The sequence below is a fragment of the Equus caballus genome, chromosome 16 (genome assembly GCF_041296265.1).
Source record: "Equus caballus isolate H_3958 breed thoroughbred chromosome 16, TB-T2T, whole genome shotgun sequence".
Taxonomy (NCBI): Eukaryota; Metazoa; Chordata; class Mammalia; order Perissodactyla; family Equidae; genus Equus; species Equus caballus.
In genome coordinates, this window is record NC_091699.1 from 54,741,171 (window position 1) to 54,759,264 (window position 18,094).

At 41.3% G+C, this 18,094-nt stretch overlaps 2 protein-coding genes across 7 annotated transcripts in view; one reads left to right on the plus strand and one right to left on the minus strand.

The window, feature by feature from the left end:
* ACKR2 (atypical chemokine receptor 2) overlaps positions 1-7,472 on the minus strand; it is a 48,432-nt gene extending 40,960 nt beyond the window's left edge. The window contains exons 1-2 of one of the 3 annotated variants that reach the window (XM_023620645.2): positions 7,376-7,429; positions 660-735 (exon numbers count right to left, since the gene is read on the minus strand). The gene's annotated coding sequence lies outside the window, so the exon portion shown is untranslated. Of the gene's footprint in view, positions 1-659; positions 736-7,375 lie in introns of all 3 variants that reach the window. The other 2 variants (XM_005600791.3, XM_070237899.1) reach the window with 2 other exon arrangements.
* HIGD1A (HIG1 hypoxia inducible domain family member 1A) lies at positions 3,394-16,276 on the plus strand. Of its 4 annotated transcripts, none has more exons than XM_005600795.4 (4): positions 3,394-7,636; positions 12,978-13,088; positions 13,740-13,874; positions 14,583-15,621. In XM_005600795.4, exons 1-4 carry the CDS (start codon positions 7,105-7,107, stop codon positions 14,630-14,632), a joined length of 828 nt encoding a protein of 275 aa, XP_005600852.2. In that variant the 5' UTR covers positions 3,394-7,104; the 3' UTR covers positions 14,633-15,621.
* The last annotated feature ends 1,818 nt before the right edge of the window (positions 16,277-18,094 follow it).

Consider the following 18,094-nt stretch of genomic DNA (forward strand, 5'->3'; position numbering starts at 1 on the left):
CTGAGTGAACTTGGGTCAGGCAGATAATCTTTCTTTTCCAGTCTTCCCTGAAACAGGACAGGCAGGTTCCTGACCCTGAGCAAAAGCATCAGTATAGAGAGAGTAACTCAGGGCCACCAATTTGGGTGAAGTGTCTGTTTGCACAGTCCATTTTTCTTGCAGAGCTATAAAAATAAATGTCGTCCATCTCTGGCAAAAGGAGACCATTATTCTGTCCTTACCGTGATTTGCATCTAATTTAAATGCCAGCTACATTTATGAACTCTCAATCTATTAATCCATCAAGACAAACAGATGGTGCCTCGCAATCAGCCTGAGGGCAAAATGACTTGGAGAGCCTCAAGATCAGTCAATAAAAACCTATTTGCAGTGCCATTGAGTATGGCAGTGCCTCCCAGAAGAGGTACCTCATTCTCAGAGAATTAGCAACTGTAAAAATAGCCCTAAATCATTGTTGGGAGAGAGAGAGTGGGGGAAAGCATAGAGGCAATCAGTATTCAAGGCAGTAGGGGAGAAGAGAGGAGGGTTCTGAAGAGAGACTGTGTAAATGATGGGTGATGAAGACAATTAAGAAGCCACAGGAACCCACAGCCCCAGCCCAGCTACTGCAGCCCCAGGAGCTGAATTGTAGCCGGTGTCACTGAACTGAGATAACTCACCTCTGCAGAGACACAAGCTTGAGTCATTCAACCAGCATTTACTGGAGGCCTCCTGTGTGCAAGACACCACCAGGCACTGTGGGCGATATAAAGATCCATGTAACAGAGGTTCTGCTACCAGGGGGCTTGTAATCCAATGTTCATGCAACCATGGTATTCGACATCATATCATGTGCCAGGAAGCAGCTAGGGAGCCCAGGTAGAAACTCATGTTTATCCTTTCTAGTGGGAAGAGCTGTTCACCTGTGGTAAACAGACAGCTTTTGCTTCCAGTAATCAATTCTGTTTTTGTGTAATCAGTCCCATTCCTGTACAAATTCAGATTATAAAAATAAGCCAATTGTTTTAGTTATATAGATTATATAAGATTACAAGTGTTCTAATTTTTAAAATCAGGATAGAAACCACATAAAACTGAATATTAAAAGACCAAATGCTACCTATTTCACCTCTACTAAAGACATTATTTAATAACAAAATATATGGGATATAAAATTATATAAATTTTTAAGAAGAGCTGGTTGTGGTGTTAATCCCAAATCCAGATGTCTTCAAAACAAGGCAAAGAAGTAGGAGGGCTTCAGCTAAGCTAGGGAAGTTCTGTGCCCACCTCTCCACATGCCAATCTCCCCTGCCCCAAGAACTAAGAGAAAAAATAAAAAAGGAATTTGAGGAGCTGTGTTGAACCCAAGATCCATTTTTCAGTGACACCCTCAGAGCTTTTTGTTTGAAAATACTGTCAGTGAAAACAGTCTTGTGTCAAGCCTAAAATGATGCAAATGTATTGCCTTATTTGATCTGTTTAAGTGCCTTCCTATGTAAATAACATTCTCAGCATCACTGCATGAGGAATCAGGCGGATCTGGGCCATGAGAGATAGGCACACTCTCATCTCTGCCACAGACCTTCCCCTACAGCTTCATGGGGCTGGCTCCGCGTCATTAAGTTCTCTGCTCAGATGTTCCTGGCTGGATGTGGAGAAAGGAGGGAGCCGTGTTAGCTATTTACCCAGGTTTCCTGATTGGTTAATGGGATGGAGAGCAGTTCCACCAACCAAGTCAGGGAATTTAGGAGAAAGTGCAGGCTTATAGGGAGGGGGGTATCCAGAGCGGGGGGAAGGAGAGGACAGCAATGATTAATTTAGTTTACTGATGGACATGTGTGGAATCTGTGGAATACTGAGGTGGAAATGTCCAACACACAACTGAATATTTAGTTCTGGAGCTCAGGCAAGAAGTAAGGCAGAGAGAGAAGAGAACATCAGTATACCTACGAGAGTAAAAAACCACGAGGGTACATGAGATTCCCCCAAGAGGAAGGAAGAAAGAAGGAAAGAGAGTGAGCTCAGAATCTTGGAAAACACCAACATTTAAGGGACAGAGGAAGCGAATTCAGTGACAGTAACTAAGAAAGAATGGCCAGGTAGGAAGGAGAGCCAAAAGAAACATGTCAAGGGAAGATTCAAGGTGTCAAAAATCAGAGTCAAGTAAGATATGGGCTGAGAGTGAATTATGTCCATTGAATTACGTATTTCACTATTGTCATTTCAGTAGTGTAAAAGGAATAGAAACCTGTGGATTGAATGAATAGGGGGGAAGATGTGGAGATAATATGTACACTTCTTTTCTGCTAGGCCTGGGAGACAGAAACATAGAGCAATAACTAGAGGAAGGATGCAGAAGCTAGGAAGGGATTTTTTTAATAAGTAGAAGAGTCTTGAGTATGAGAAGCCTGTAGCCAGAGAGAGAACGCAAAATCACAGGTGAGACAGCAAACAGCAAATAGATTAAGTAGCAAGAAATGATGGGGTCCAGAGCAAAGGGGTTGACTAGTGTTCAACAGGAGAAGGATACCCAAGACCAGAAGAAATGGACTGATGTGGATGAAAGCAAGTCTAGAGGTGGGGGCTAGAGGGGAGGAAGGTCTCTATGCTCATTGAGAATTTCTCAGTGCTCTCAGTGAAAAGGGTTAGTGGGGATATCAGGAGAGTGGAAGGTGAGGCTGAGCAAAGATAAATGAAAGGATGACTTAGAGCAGGGTTCAGGAAACTTAGAAGAAGTTTTCTTAGAGAAGCAAAGTGTTTTGTTTGTGGTTGCACTGCTGGTTACTGCTTAGGAAATAGTGCAGGAACAGGAAGGGGACTGGTTTGGAGAGGGGAAATAATACATACTGAGTGTCTACTATGTCCCAAGCACTGTTCTTGCTATCTTACATAAGGTTATTTAGATACACAAAGCAACCCTATAAGGTACTTAGTAATATCTCCATTCTGCTGATGAAAAAGTTGAGGTCCCAGGTGGCTAAATAACTTGTTCTAGGTCATAACACTAATAAGCATTCAAGTCAGACTTCAAATCCATGTCTTTTTGACTTTGTGCATGGTAGCAACTCTGGGGCCCTAGGTCACTCCCCTTTCCACTCCACCACATTTTTTTCCCCTTGCTACTTGTTAAGAAGAATGCTGCTGGGGGCTGGACCCATGGCATAGCAGTTAAATTCAGTGTGCTCTGCTTCAGCAGCCTGGGTTCGCAGGTTTGGATCCTGGGTGCAAACGTATACCACTCAGCAATGCTGTGGCAGCAACCCACATACAAAATAGAGGAAGAATGGCACAGATGTTAGCTCAGGGCAAATGTTCCTCAAGAAGAAAAATTTAAAAAGAAGAATGTTGCTGCCCTGAACAACAATAACAAATAATACTAAGCACAACAGTGGAAAAATTAATTCAAGACTAAAATATTTAAAGTATAATATTTTTGTTCAGTACATAAACACACAAATCTTACTGCCACATTGGCTACTAATGGGAAAAATATTTTACGTAGTTGAAGCCAATGATATAAAAGTAGGAGACAGTGTAAACTAAAGAGGTGCCTGATAGCTCCTTGCTTCTTCTCTGCTGAAGTACTGGTTGTGAGCATCTTATATTTATGATTTTTATGCAAATCCTCTGTAACCAAAAGACTTTTAAAAATGCAACACACACACACGTGAAACTATCAATTGTGTTTATAGGTTAGCTAAGTAGGACCTACAAGAATTCACCAAAAACCCCAGAAATATCATAACAATTAATATATATAACACTTACTATGTGCCAGGCAATGCTGGGGTCTTACATGTCATTTAATCCTCTCAAGAGCCCTGTTAGGTAGGTCCTATTACTGTACAAATAAAGAAACTGAGGCACAGAATGATTAAGTAACTTAGTATCATGTAGCTAGTAAGCAGCAAAGCAAACTCCAGCTCATGGTCTTAAACACTATTGTACTGCAGCTCATAAAATTTAAAAAGTAATTCTGACTTTTCCCCCTTTGGAGAGTCTTGAGATTGCATTTTAGAACTATTCCTCTTAAAGGGCAGAGGGATGGACTAGGTACCTTAAGACTTAATGTTCTGAAACATAGAAATTGTGAAAAAGAAAAACTGTCTTAAACCTGAGGAGAACAAGGTGGTCTGATATGATTACCAGCTGCTCCTTCCGGGAAAAAAAAAAGATAGCATTTCTTACGCAACACCTGATGGACTTGAAGGATCAGTCCAGGGAGGGGCCCAATTACTTTTTGCCAAGAAAGAATCTTCTGTTTGCTTAAAAGCTGCTACCTTTCAGGCAAGTTTTAAATAAAACTTTAAAACATGTTATTAATGGCAAGTTTTTGTTTAAAACAAACAGTTTACGTACGATTCCACGACTTCGCAAAGTGTTAAAGGTACAGAGCTGTAACATACTATGAGGGTCCCTTCATGGCAGGCCTCTAACACGGAATTTTATGATGGTCTGGGCCCTAGCCAATTCTTCCTGGGGACAGGTCTGTGAAGACTATTGCTACTTGAAAGTAGCGGTTCTTGTCTAGGTGACAGAGGGATGACACTACCACATGTAGCAGCCTTCCACACCCTTAAGGCCAAGGATATGGCCTCAATACAAAGTATAACGAACTACATATTGAATAATTTTTAATTTTCTGGCTGAGTAATGTTGATATTCCCTTTCTAATCCATTCGACTTCACTACCAAGTATTTCCATTGCTTTCTGCTCTTGTCAACATCCTGCTCCAAAACCTTCAAGGGCCACCTAAGAGAATACTGCCCAAGTTCTTTAATTAGCATTTAAAGTCCTCCCTAGTATAGCTTAAGCCTACTTTCCATTATTCTCTGACTCTGCTTTAAGTCACAGATTTTTGCCTTTTCCTCACTCACTGTCCTCTATGCCACAGCTACAATTTCATAGTCTAACGCTATTCCTCTGCCCACTGTTTCCTCTTTCTGGAATATTCTCTCAATTTATTTACATGCTAGTCATCCTTCAAAACCCTCTCACTCAAGCCCCAGTCTCAAGAAGACTTCTTTGAAACTGCTCACTCACTATGATATCTACCTGAATTTCCATTCAAAGCATTTATCACAGACTGTCTTAATGTTTTTCTATACCTGTTCCTTTACCTCATCAGATTATAAATTATTTTGAGGAAGGGGGCTGACTCTAACTTCTGAGTCCATAACAGTGCCCAGGACAATAAACATGCCAGTAATTGCTGAAGGTGACTTCGGACTCTGGTTTTAAAATATTCATAGATATTTTCAATTTTCTCAAAAGGCTTAACATTTGCTTTAGACAAAATTCCACACAGATCACACAATATTTTTAAGAAGGATGTCAAAAACAAGGTAACGCTGGGGCTGCCCTGTGGCCGAGTGGTTAAGTTCTCGTGCTTCCCCGGTTCAGATCCTGGGCGCGGACATGGCACCGCTCATCAGGCCATTTGAGGCAGCATCCCACATGCCACAACTAGAGGGACCCACAACTAAAATATACAACTATGTACTGGGGGGCTTTGGGGAGAAAAAGGAAAAATCTTAAAACAACAACAACAACAAAAAAACCCGCCAAGGTAATGCAGCTTTAAGCTGTGCCTCGGCCTAGACAGGCATCTGAGTTTAGAACCCCATTTCCCCTACAGTAGATTTGATCATGTGTAGATAGCTACTTGGAACATGCGAAGTTACAGAGGCTCTCTAAAGAGGGGAAATTAGCAAAGCGCACAGGTACTTCCTGTGCTGCCTTTCTTTCTACAAACTACAGGTGGGTTAATTTGATAGACGAGAACCCAAATAACCTTTAAAAAGTTTTCTGCATCAGTTATACTTTGAAATGACACAGAGTAAGGAGAATGGAATAATACACGTTGTTACCAGTTACGTCTGTGTTATGAAAGACGTAACAGCTTGTCAGCTGTCATTGTTGTTTCTTGTAACATGATATAAAGTACAGCAGAATAATCTCCATTAAAAAATCCTCTGCATTATCTGATTGTTTCAGGTATTTATCATCATCATTTACCAAGATTTTGGTTTCTACATAATGAATAGAAAGAGATCATTTCTCAAACAAATAGGGCAGGGTCTGCCTCTTTCTGCACAACGCATGGCACAGGAATTTTTAAAGCTATGGCTAACACTTTCATGCCAGGCACTGGGCTAACACTCTACATGTATTTCCTCATTAACCATCACTACTGTTATCCCCATTTTACAAATAAGGAAAGTGAAGTTTTGAGAGAACAGCCCAAGTTCATAGCTAGTATCTGGCCAACCTGGCCTAGCACCCAGCTCTGCCAGACCCCAATTCTCACTCTCTGGAAATCAGCAAATTAGCTAACATTATTTTGATCTGTATAAACCCCCTTCAGGAACGAATATGCTGTGGTCACTGCTGCTGTTAGCCTCTGTATTTCCAGAATGGAACAACTTAATAACTTCTGGTTTACCTTCATATTCAAGTCTGCCAGGCTCTTTCATCGTTTTAATTATCTTAAACGAGTCCCTGATTATCCCTACTCATCCTTGAAACGCTCCAGTTATCGCATCGGTCCTGTCTTTTCTTCACTTAACGTGACTGGGCCCAAAGACAGTGTTCAAGGAGATACCAGCACCAACAGACAAAATGCGTACCTTCAAGGAGGTGAAAACATACCACATCATCAAGGTATGGGGTTTTTAACTTATTAAACGAACCAGGAATGTTTCCTACACGTCTTAATTGTGAGACAAAAGATTCTCAAAATCCTGAGCCCACGGCCCTCAGTTCCTACCTATATGATAGAGCACCGGACAACCGGCCTCGTCTTGTGGTTATATTAAGAGATTCTAATCTATTCACAGTTACATTCCCCACGGGACAGTCGTTGATGATTTGCACCAATTCGCCAGGAAGTTACTGATTATCTACTCAAATGAGGGTCTCTGTCCCCGGAAGTTCACTGTCACAAAGGGGCCTCCGACACGTCTTTCTTCAGAGAAACCTCTCCAGTCGGGGTGAGATCACGGCTCCAGCCACCCGGTGCCTGCAGCGAATGGCCGCCTCCGCTAAAGAGTAAGCTACAAGAAGGGCTCCACGGAGGCTGAGAGAGCACGTCCGACACGGACAGCCGCCAGGGAAGCGCGATGGACCGAGCGCACCGTCGCCCCACCGCCGTGGGCGCCCCTGAAGGCAGGAACGTGCTCCCACCTCACCCACAGCCATCCAAGGACTGGCCGCGGTCGAAGGCCTTCATCTCCGGCCCCGCCCAGCCCGCACTCGGGACACGGCGTTCGCGGAGCTTGCCGCCGCTGCCCCAGAGTAAGAGGGCGGAAGACACCTATAGCACGCTGAGCCAGGGGCCAAGGTCAGAGGACCCAGAGCATCCTCCGCGAACCCTGGAAGCCGAGCTCTCACCTCTGACGCGACCCCAACGCGAGAGTTGGTTACGCGGAGCGGCCCGCGTGCGTCGTCCCAGCCAATCCGGGACTCGCACCGAGCTGCCCCACCCACCGCGTACGCGCACGCACACACCCGGCCGGCGCCGACCCCTGCGTGCCAGCCGCTGGCTTCTGATTGGCTGGGGCCGGTTGTGGGCGGGACTGGCAGAAGCCGGCCGGCAGCGCACGAAGGCTGGGGTCAGAAACCGGTTGGAGGGTGCGCGATCGTGTGTTCTAGGTAAGCGAAGCGTGAGGGTTTACTGCGAACCGGCGACCCCCGGCTGCGGGGCCGGAAGAACTGGGGCTGCGCTTGGCTGGGCCGAGAGCGCTTTGACAGTGTTAGGGCCCGCTGGGTTGGGAGTGGAGGCGATGCCTGGGATGAAGGGGGCGAGGTATAGTTGGCGGGGCGCAGGTCCGTCCTTGTGGATCAGAGGAAGTTGGGGGTCCAAAGACGAGGCCTGATGCCAGGTGGGGTGAGGGGTTACGGCGCCAACGAGGAGAAGAGGCGAAAGTGGAGTGAATTGTTGCTGAGAGGGAAGACTTGCGGGTGGGGCTGTAATGAGAGGCCTGTGGAGGGCGCTGGGGCGACTTCCGGGAGCCCGAGACACGGGTGGTACCCGGAGCGTGGAGCCTCCTTGAGAGTGGGGCCGAGCCGTGGGTGATGCAGGATTGGGAAGGCGAGCGCTCCGGCCGTGGAGGCCTGACAAGGTCACGAGAAGGGGCGGGGGGAGATCGAAAGGTTGAGGGGAGGGCGTAAAACCACACGACCTTCCAGTGATCTCCCTCTTCTCCCCGACCCCGTGTTTCCTCCCACGCTTGGCGACCTTCCTTTACCCCTAGGAAGGTAAGAAGGAATCAGGGGCCCTGTATAAAGCATCTGTGATGGATTTTAAATTTCTCCCGGAAAATTAAGTCAGCCAGTTAGAGGTTACAAAACATAGCCTGGGTTTAGGATTGGGAGCAGCCGCGATGATTCGGCAGTGTAATTCGCCTTTCCCTTGTGTATTACTGATGTGGGAGGCAGCTCTTCTTCAGGGGAAGCTCTACCGAGGGGATCTGTGCTTCCGGAAGTAACCAGGCACTTTCAAGTATGACTGGTTTGGGTGGAAGGTTCTGGCAGAGTGAAGTGGTACCAGGCCCCAGGATGATGAACGTGTTTGAGTCCTGTATACCGGGGATTCTCTTACTTCCTTGTGCACTAGAATCGCTTGAAGGGGCTTCTTAAAATATAGATTCCTTTTCCCCTCCCCCAGACCATTTGAATCAGAATCTTCAGGGTGGGGCCTTTGCAGCCATTTTAAACAAGCTGACAGGTGACTGATGCAAAAGCAAAATTTGAAACCACTGTTGTTAGATAGTAGTTTCTGTAACCAAAATGACAGCCTGTGAAGATCCTTCAGTCTTGACATCACCTGATGGTGAGCAGCTCATCTTCGCTTATGCCTCTTCTGGGTTCCCACGCTTTCGGAAAAGTCTTCAGTAGTGTCTTACTAGGTCTACAGAATAATTCGTGTTTTCCAAACTGGCTTTGAATAGCTGGTTGTTGGTGCCTCTTTTTGCACCTGTTCAACTTTCTGACAGATCTGAATCAGTTGCTCTGGGTGGATGAGGAAGTGATAATAAAGGAAAATCTAGAAGTGGTTCTAATGAAAAAAAGTCTTTTCAAATTACAGTTGAAACTGTTAGATGAGCTAAGTCACTGGGGAAGAAAGTTCCATTTAATTTTAGGCATTACCTGTTTTTTACAATTCAAAGAAAGATGTCTTCTGTCAAGGAAGGGATTTTAATATTTTCAGATTAAATATATACCAGCATCATAAGATTGATGATTTTGTAATATATTGTCAATCAAAAGAACCCTGGACTGTGTGTATCAAATGAGCTGAGTTCTAATCCTCCCCTGCTAGAGATGTAGTCATGGTGTTGAGCAATTCATATAACCCTTCATGACCCTTTTTCCGTCTGTGAAATAAGGTTGTTGGTATGGATTAATCATCTGGGTTCTTATTCTCAAATTATATGATTTGTGGTTATTGACTCTGATACTTTAAAAATTAACCGTTTTCAATTTAGGTGACTGTAAATCATGAATACTTGAGAAACTTCCAGGTGGTAATTAGGAAGAGAATTGTCAAAATCTTATCTTCAGGGAGTGTTACAATATCTACCATAATTTATAAAATGGTATAAAAATATAATTTGAACTATAAAATAACAACTCTGATGTAAATGTTGGATTTTTAATATTTCTCTTTATTAATTTTATCCTGAAATGTGCACACAAAGTGTTCTGGAGCAGAGATAGACTGTCATTAGTCACTTAAAGCAAATAATGATCACATGGTTCCCCCACACCCTGATTACTATCCCGGGGACTGCTTTCTGAAAGCCGGATCAAATGTGCTACCCGTACAAACTTCAGAGTCTGTGTGATAGGTAAGGAATGAAGATCAATGGATATTCTTTTGTTCTTTTATATACAAAAAAGAGACAGCCATCTCCCTGCCTCCTGAAAGGAGAGGGGGAAAAAACTTTTGCTCCATTGACCTGTGGGGCAATTATAGTGATCCAGATGTGAGAGATTAGAGAAAAAACTACAAATTTTCTTGCTTTTAAAGACAATTCCCAAATTACTTCACAGTTTGGGAATAACTAAGGCAAAGGAAGAAAACATGCTTTCATGGCTGCAAAAGAAAGTGCTAGTGTTTAAAAGTGGATTGTGGTGTATAATAGATTTGTCTCATGTGTAGTTGCAAGAAACAAAGACCTACTCAGGTTATTTCTTTCATAGATACAATATGATAATTAAAGAAGTAAGCACTTAGGTACATAGTTTGACATTTTTATTACTGACTGATTAAACTCTACAAATGTGTGCAATTATTATTGTTTTCATTAAATATTTCTTTTTAAAGATTTTATTTTTTACTTTTTCTCCCCAAAGCCCCCCAGTACATAGCTGTATATTCTTTGTTGTGAGTCCCTCTAGTTGTGGCATGTGGGACGCCGCCTCAGCGTGGTTTAACGAGCAGTGCCATGTCCGCGCCCAGGATTCGAACCAACGAAACACTGGGCCGCCTGCAGCGGAGCGCGTGAACTTAACCACTCAGCCACGGGGCCAGCCCCTAAATATTTCTAAATAAATCACCTGACAATAATTTTAATTGCTGAAAAATATTACTTTTAAATTTATATAAAAAACATTTGGTGTACTTACTACATGCAAAGCATCATGCCAGGCAATGGAGATAAATACAAGCAGGGCAGGTGTAGCCTCCTGGCTTGAAGGAGTCTAACAAAAACAGTTAAACAAGCATTTATGAGAAAGAGTTATACAGAAAGCATGGGGTCCTATGGAACTACGTAACCAACATTTGTCATAAACATAGAGAGTCAAAGAAGACTTTCCAGAGGAAGGCAATTAAGATAAGAACCTGAAAAATGGGAGGAGTTAGCCAGGAAAGAGTATCTGAAAGGAGATGGAAAGGGAGGAAAAGTGTTAGGCAGAGAAATCAGCTTGTGCAAAGGCTTGGAGGTATAGAGAGCATCTATAAGAAGTTTAATGTGATTAGAATGTGGAGTTGGCGAGGGAAGTGGAAGGAGGATTTGTGATAAAACAGTTATGCCTTTGAGAAGTTTGATTATTATGAAGGCAACTAATAAACATAATAGCCTAAAATAAATATACTGTTGAATCTTTCCATGTAGTCCATTTATGTAATTTCTTGAAGGCCAATCTCAGACATTTCTCTGAAACTTGCCAAATCCATGTGAGCTAAAAGACGTAACACTCTAAATTCGATTCTCATTGTCTCTGTTATGCTATTGGCAAGTAATCACACTGTCATGTCTCGTTTGTTTAAAAAATCTAATTTTTGAACCCTTAATTATTTCAGTGTTTGTCTCTTTAAGTATATAGTGAGTGTCCTGAACCTTGAGCTTGTTGAACCTTGTATATAGTAAAGCTCCTAAGTGGGGGTTTATTCAATTAGCAGGTAATGGAGCACAAAGAAAGGAAGAGAAAGTCTAGTTCTGATCTGGGTTCTCTCCTGTCTAGCTGTGTGATACTGCACAAGTCCTCTGGATTAAGGTTTTCTTCTCCGTCAGATGACGGAATTGGACTCTGCCCAATGGGGATGGGGCCCTGAAGGGATGATTTCACCTTTCAAACTAAGCGCTAAACCCTACCTCTAGAGTTGGATTTTCTTTGAGGGCCTTTACTGCTGCTAACACCCCTTGAATAGCAAAGTGTTGAATGAGAGCCATCATTATCGAAGGGAGTATGATGCATATGAAAAACCCAGAAGTGAAGATAAGATTTTATATGAGTGGTGAGATGGGCAGTTGACTTTTGAGGTTATTGTAATTGACACTAATCAGAGGCTTGTGTACTTACCTACCATGACTCCCTTATTTTATCTATGGGTGAAGTTTACAGGCAGTTCAAATCAGCTCAGTGAAGAAGTATTATGTGTAGTTACTGTGACTAAGATGAAATTGAGTTTGTTGTTACCTCATTGTGATGAAACACCTGTTAGTTTTCTGCGTACAGGAAGGTGACTGAAAAGAGGGAATGGAGGTTTTGGTGCCTGTAATAATGGAAATGAATCTTTTTTTCCTGCCACCTTATTCATATAATCTGTCTAGTATCTTGCCTGTTTTGGTACCACTTAAAGGAATAATATTATAAAAGAAGTAAAGAATTTTAAGAGGGAAGCCCAGGGAATATACGGTATGTAAAGGAAGGTAGATCTGAAGCTTAGGAGATACTCATTCATTAAGAAGACCCTGAGCATGGTTCAGTTTTCTGCTGCAGTGATCTTAAAAATGATAACCCTAAGTCAGAAAAAAAACTAAAAAGCTGTTATATTCAATTGTACATAAATTATGTTTAAAAGGAAGCATTTCTAGCAACAGTATTTAAAATAAAGCTTTGTCCTTAAAAGTTGTAAATAACGAGCTAAGTAGAAATTTTGTCTGTTCAGAATAACTAATCTTTTCCCCCAAAACTGCCATCATCAATAATAGAGATTAGTGTAATCGGTTGGAAAGTGTTCAGAGGTAACACCTGAAGCCTGGTAGCCGTGGGAATAAATCAGTCAGTTGCAGTTGAAAGCAATAAAGACTACGCTTAACTACACGTGAAAGTGCTTAGTAGGATTTTCAACACGATACTGAAGAGGCAATAAGGAGTATCAGTTTGGTTTGAGTAATTTAAAGTTGTCAAGTTGAAGTTGATTAAGGCTGAAGGTAGCCAGAAAATTACTAGCTACTATTTTCATTGACAAAAGTACTTTCAATTTTAAGAAAATTTCACCATTATTAACATTGTGGTTCTAAAAAGAAATTGGTTGTATGGGAAAGACATCAAAACAGTAGGGGGAATAAATACATACAGCCCTCCCTAGAGATGGCTATGGATTAAAAAAATAGGTAATTTCTAAAAATATTTTTTGAAGTTCATGAATAACTTATACCAGGTTTTTTGGAAACTAGGATTGTTTTAAGTACATCCAGTTATTTAATGTTACTAGATGGCTTTTAATTGCAGAGCTTCATGGAAATTCTCTTTCAGGAAGATTCTTCACTCAGTATGTCGACCAACACAGATGTATCTCTTTCTTCATATGATGAAGATCAGGGATCTAAACTTATCCGAAAAGCTAAAGAGGCACCCTTTGTCCCCGTTGGTAAGTTTGACTTTGGCATTCTAATAATCTGTTGTAAGCTTTAACACAATAGAAGTCTGGTCAACTCGTTCATCAAGCACATCCTGAAAGCATTTATTTCCAACTATTTTTTCATATGTTGTTGAAATATGCTGAGATTGGCATGATATAACTCTCATTGTAAAAATTCTTCCGTATGTATTCCGACTTACTGTTTTATTGACTCATTTCAGTGAATGTGTTGGGGGACCCCAGGGCCACCTTTAGTCTCAATGATATGCTAGAAGGACTCACAAGACTCCTAAAAGCTGTTATACGCACAGTTATGGTTCATTACAGTCTCTGCTGTATTAACTGATTCCCTTTGGGGAAGGAAGTAGGACTGAGAGGAAGAGTTCCCCTGGCGCTCCTAAAGGGCTTTATCTACTGGCTCCACGAGCCCACATTTTGAAGATGATCTTAACTTTCTGGATCTGCTACTGTTTGCTACCAATCATAGATTTTGGTTCAGGAGTAGGGAGGTTGGATTAAAAACGCAGTTCGTATGCTCGCTAATTATTGGTCTTATAAAGCATCCTTATAAAAACAGTATCAAGTACGTTGGTTGATGGTTAATCATCTTGGTTCCCTACCCCCATGCATCTGACATACTTGTGACTTTTTGTTTCACAGGAATGGCAGGGTTTGCAGCAATTGTTGCATATGGATTATATAAATTGAAGAGCAGGGGAAATACTAAAATGTCCGTTCACCTGATCCACATGCGCGTGGCAGCCCAAGGCTTTGTTGTGGGAGCAATGACTCTTGGTAGGTTCCTATAAGAAATTTTAAAATTTGTGGTTCCCCATTAATGAATTGATTTCTTTGTAAATAAAACAAAATAGATACTTCTGGCTGATTTTGAAGCAGTTTGCAAATATCACTTATTCATTTTCATGTAAAAATGGAATTAATAAAAATAGCTCAAGTAGTGATATAGTTTTACTGCCTATGATATATCTTACTAAGGCTTTAAAGGAAAAAGACAATTCTGTCTATCACTGAGTTTATAATTTCGTTGAAGAGTCTGAACATGCAGTGGGGTTGTTAGTGAGAGCCATTATCTGAGAGAGACATGATTGCTATTTTATTCAGTATTTGAAACTGGAAATGATTTTTTAAATGTAGGTATTACATGCTTTTATTGGCTTTTATAATTCGTTGTCTTTATCTGGTATTATGTAGTAAGAGTAACTCCTTTTAAAGTTGCCAGATAAATATTGATTGTTCTTTTAAAGCAGATATTTTAATAGTCTGAGCTAGTCATAGTAACCTGGAGCTACTTGAGAAACTACGTAAAAAGAATTTTAGAAATTTAAATGTTTAAGAAGGCAAGAGTGTAAGTAGCATGGGGTCTGTTCCCCTTGTAAATATTGCATGCCAGCAAAGGTGTTACTTTTAGCTATTTTATGAACTGTTTTTATTTTCTTAATATTGGAGAAAATTTAAATGTTAACTAGCATTCTTTTTCTTTAGGTATGGGCTATCACATGTATCAGGAATTCTGGGCAAAACCGAAACCTTAGAAGAAGAGATGCTGTCTTGGTCTTGTTGGTGGTGCTTGCTTTAGTTAGACATCTCATATTGAGGTTATATGTTTATGTTGAAAATAAATCATTTGGGTCAGACAATAACATGGTAATTTGAATATTGGCTTCCTTTCTTGCAGGCTTGATTTGCCTGGTGACCAAATTACTAGTGACTAGTTCACTAACTAGGTCATTCAGGGGAGTCAGATTAGCACAAAAGAAACATGTCACTTTTGAATACACTTGATAGTGGTAAAATGTCCACCTTCAACCCTTCTGATGAAATTAGTTCTGAAGAAGACAACACACCAATCCTGGAGTACTCCCAGTTGCTGCAGAATATCACATGCTTTTGATGTTATGTAGGAATCTTCTTTACCCCAGTTAACTTTTCTGCCTGCCTTGTGGACTGATTGAGTGCTTTGGTCTTTAGGGCTAGTTGGCCCTTGAAAAAGACCCCTTTTAGAACAGTGCATGGAATGTAACATTGTAAGCCTCCCCACAATGGACACTGTGTGTGTATTTAAACCAAACCTAAAAAGCTGATAACAGCTACTTAGAAGTACTATTTATTTCAGAATCAAACTTGTAAACGTAAGAGTAACTTAATTATGGATCCCAGTTTAGCTCTTTTGTAATTGCAGAATTATATTTTTGCTGCTGTTATAGTAGAAAAATTTTTAAATCTCACCTTGAAATAGAAATATGTATTTTCACTGCTAATGCAAAAGTAAATGAAAAACACTTTTTAAATGTGTGCAGTATATTTATTTTCTCTGTAAGGATCATAAATGTTAACCTCAACAAATTACCTATAATGGGAAGTGATTATGAGCAGGCTGGTTTGGTCAGATATTATACACAGATTTTGGTGTATTACAGAATGCTTTATTGCAGTTGTAAAATTCTCTTGTCTAACCTGAATTTACATTCCATGGTGATAACATGGTAAATGTAGTGTTATTAAAGTAAGTGAACACACCAAATGTCTCATATTCATTTCAATTTGGAAAAACACATCATTCTTCAAAGCAGCACAAAAATTAAGTTCTAAGAAAAGACAGAACGTTTTGTACCTTTCGTAGGAACCACAGTTAAAGAATATTTACCAAATAGGAATAATGTCTAACATTTATTGAGCATTTACTGTGTGCCACACACTGCCCTAAGCACTTTTCATGTATAATGTGATTTAAGTTTCTTAAGAACTCTGAGAGGTAGGAGCTATAATCCTCATTTCACAGAGGAGGAGACTGAGGTGTGACCAGTTCAACTAACCCAAGGTCACATAGCTAGAGAAGGTTATAGGTTTGGGACTGGAACCTGGGCAGTCAAGTGGTAGATGCCAACGTGTATTAGAGACTTGAAATGTTGGCATTGTGAAATTAATGCTGGTGATCACAAATTAATAAAATTAGACAAGAGGCCTTGACTCATCACTGACTGTATAACCTGGACCAAATCAGGGTTTTCTCAGTCTTTCCTAGCTATGAAATGAGATTAGACTAGGTAATGTCTGTGGTCCTATCTGGCTTGTAAATCATTATATGGGTCTATGAGAAAGTACTTTAAAAATGATAAAATATTACTGGGAACTCTCTTCAGCTTCAAATAGACATAGGAGGTGCTTGTAGGCATTCCACACAATTGTTTCATGAAGGATGTCTTCTGGAGAAGAACAAATTTGGGAACAAGTTTCAGAAAATTGTCACTGTAATGGATAAGTACATTATTGATTTTGTTTAAATAAATACTAATTTGAGAGAAATTGATGTAGACAAATGCCAGAGAATAAAGAGAAGAACAAGAGTGAAGTGTTAAAATCATAGTGAGCATTCTGTGATCAAGAAAATGTGTGGAGGGGCCGGCCTGGTGGTGCAACAGTTAAGTGCGCACGTTCTGCTTTGGTGGCCCAGGGTTCGCAGGTTCAGATCCTGGGTGTGGACATGGCACCACTTGGCAAACTATGCTGTGGTAGGCGTCCCACATATAAATTAGAGGAAGATGGGCACAGATATTAGCTCAGGGCCAGTCTTCCTCAGAAAAAAGGAGGATTGGCAGCAGTTAGCTCAGAGCTAATCTTCCTCAAAAAAAAAAGAAAAGAAAATGAGTGGAGTTGCTTGCCTGAAGAAGAGAATGCTAAATTAGGATAAATAGGCTAGTATCAGATTATGGAAGTTCTTAAAAGTGACTCAAGTGGATGTGATACTATTTTTTATTGAATCAGACCTGGGTTCACGGTTTTGCCACCCACTAGCCAAATAGCCATGGTTTTCTCATCTGTAAAACGGGGTCAATATCAATGATGTAGGGTTGTTGGGAAGATTAAATGCAAGAGTGAATGTAAAGGGTTCACACCTGACGCATTAATAAACTCAATAAGTGATTGCTGTTACCGTTCTTACTGTGTTAAGCTTGGGAATGCAGGAGCACCGGAGGTGCATGGGCCCTGCCCTCTCAGCTTACAGTCCAGCAGGGAAGAGTGGCATTAAGTAAGTGATTACAAAAAGCATGATGAATACTAGGTATGGGAGGCAGCAGGAACATCTGGCTGTGGAACCTAACCCAGGACTGGAGTCAGAGAAGGTATCTCGAGGAAGCAATGTTGTACTTTAAGGAGAGGATTTGTTGATTTTTCACTGAGAGATTCTTTGGCTTAATGTTGCATATTGGAACATTGGTGTATGATTTTTTCCATGCCTCTCTCCTCCACTAGTCTGAGGGCATGGTGATCTTTTTTTTTTCTTTTTGGAAGGGGAAGATTTGCCCTGAGCTAACATCTGTTGCCAGTCTTCTTTTTTTCCCCCTACCTCCCCAAAGCCCCAGTACCTGGTTGTATATCCTAGTTGAAGTCATTCTAGTTTTTCTGTGTGAACTGCCGCCACAGCACGGTAACTGACAGACGGGTGATGTGGTTCCGCAACCAGGAAGTGAACCTGGACCGCTGAAGCAGTGAGCGCTGAACTTTAACCACTAAGCCTATCTGGGCTGGCTTTCATCCAAAGCACCTGGCACTAGTGCTAGGCTCATATAGGTGTTCAATAAGTGTTGTTGAAATAATCAGAATAAGTAGGTTTTGTTCTTTTACATTCAGAATCCTGCTGTCCTTAGAAAAAAGGTTGCATACATGTTTCTAGTTAACGAACAGCAGTGACATCTAGTGGTGAGAATTGGAATTTAACTCCACACTTAAACCTAAATCCCCTAAGTATGCTCCCTTTCTGTATCACCGAGACGGAATTTGGTAGCAGAGGATTGCTCGTGTGGGCGGTGTCTTTTGCCTCACAGATGAGGACATGCTGCTCAGGAAACTTAGGCTCTATCCCCATGAAAATCTACAGCCTGTCACGACAGACCTAGCCAGGACAAAACTGAATGAATGAACATAAGGTATTTTAAAGTTCTCATGTGTCAAACAGTGGAACTGCCAACTATTGTTTATATACTTGATCCTGTTTG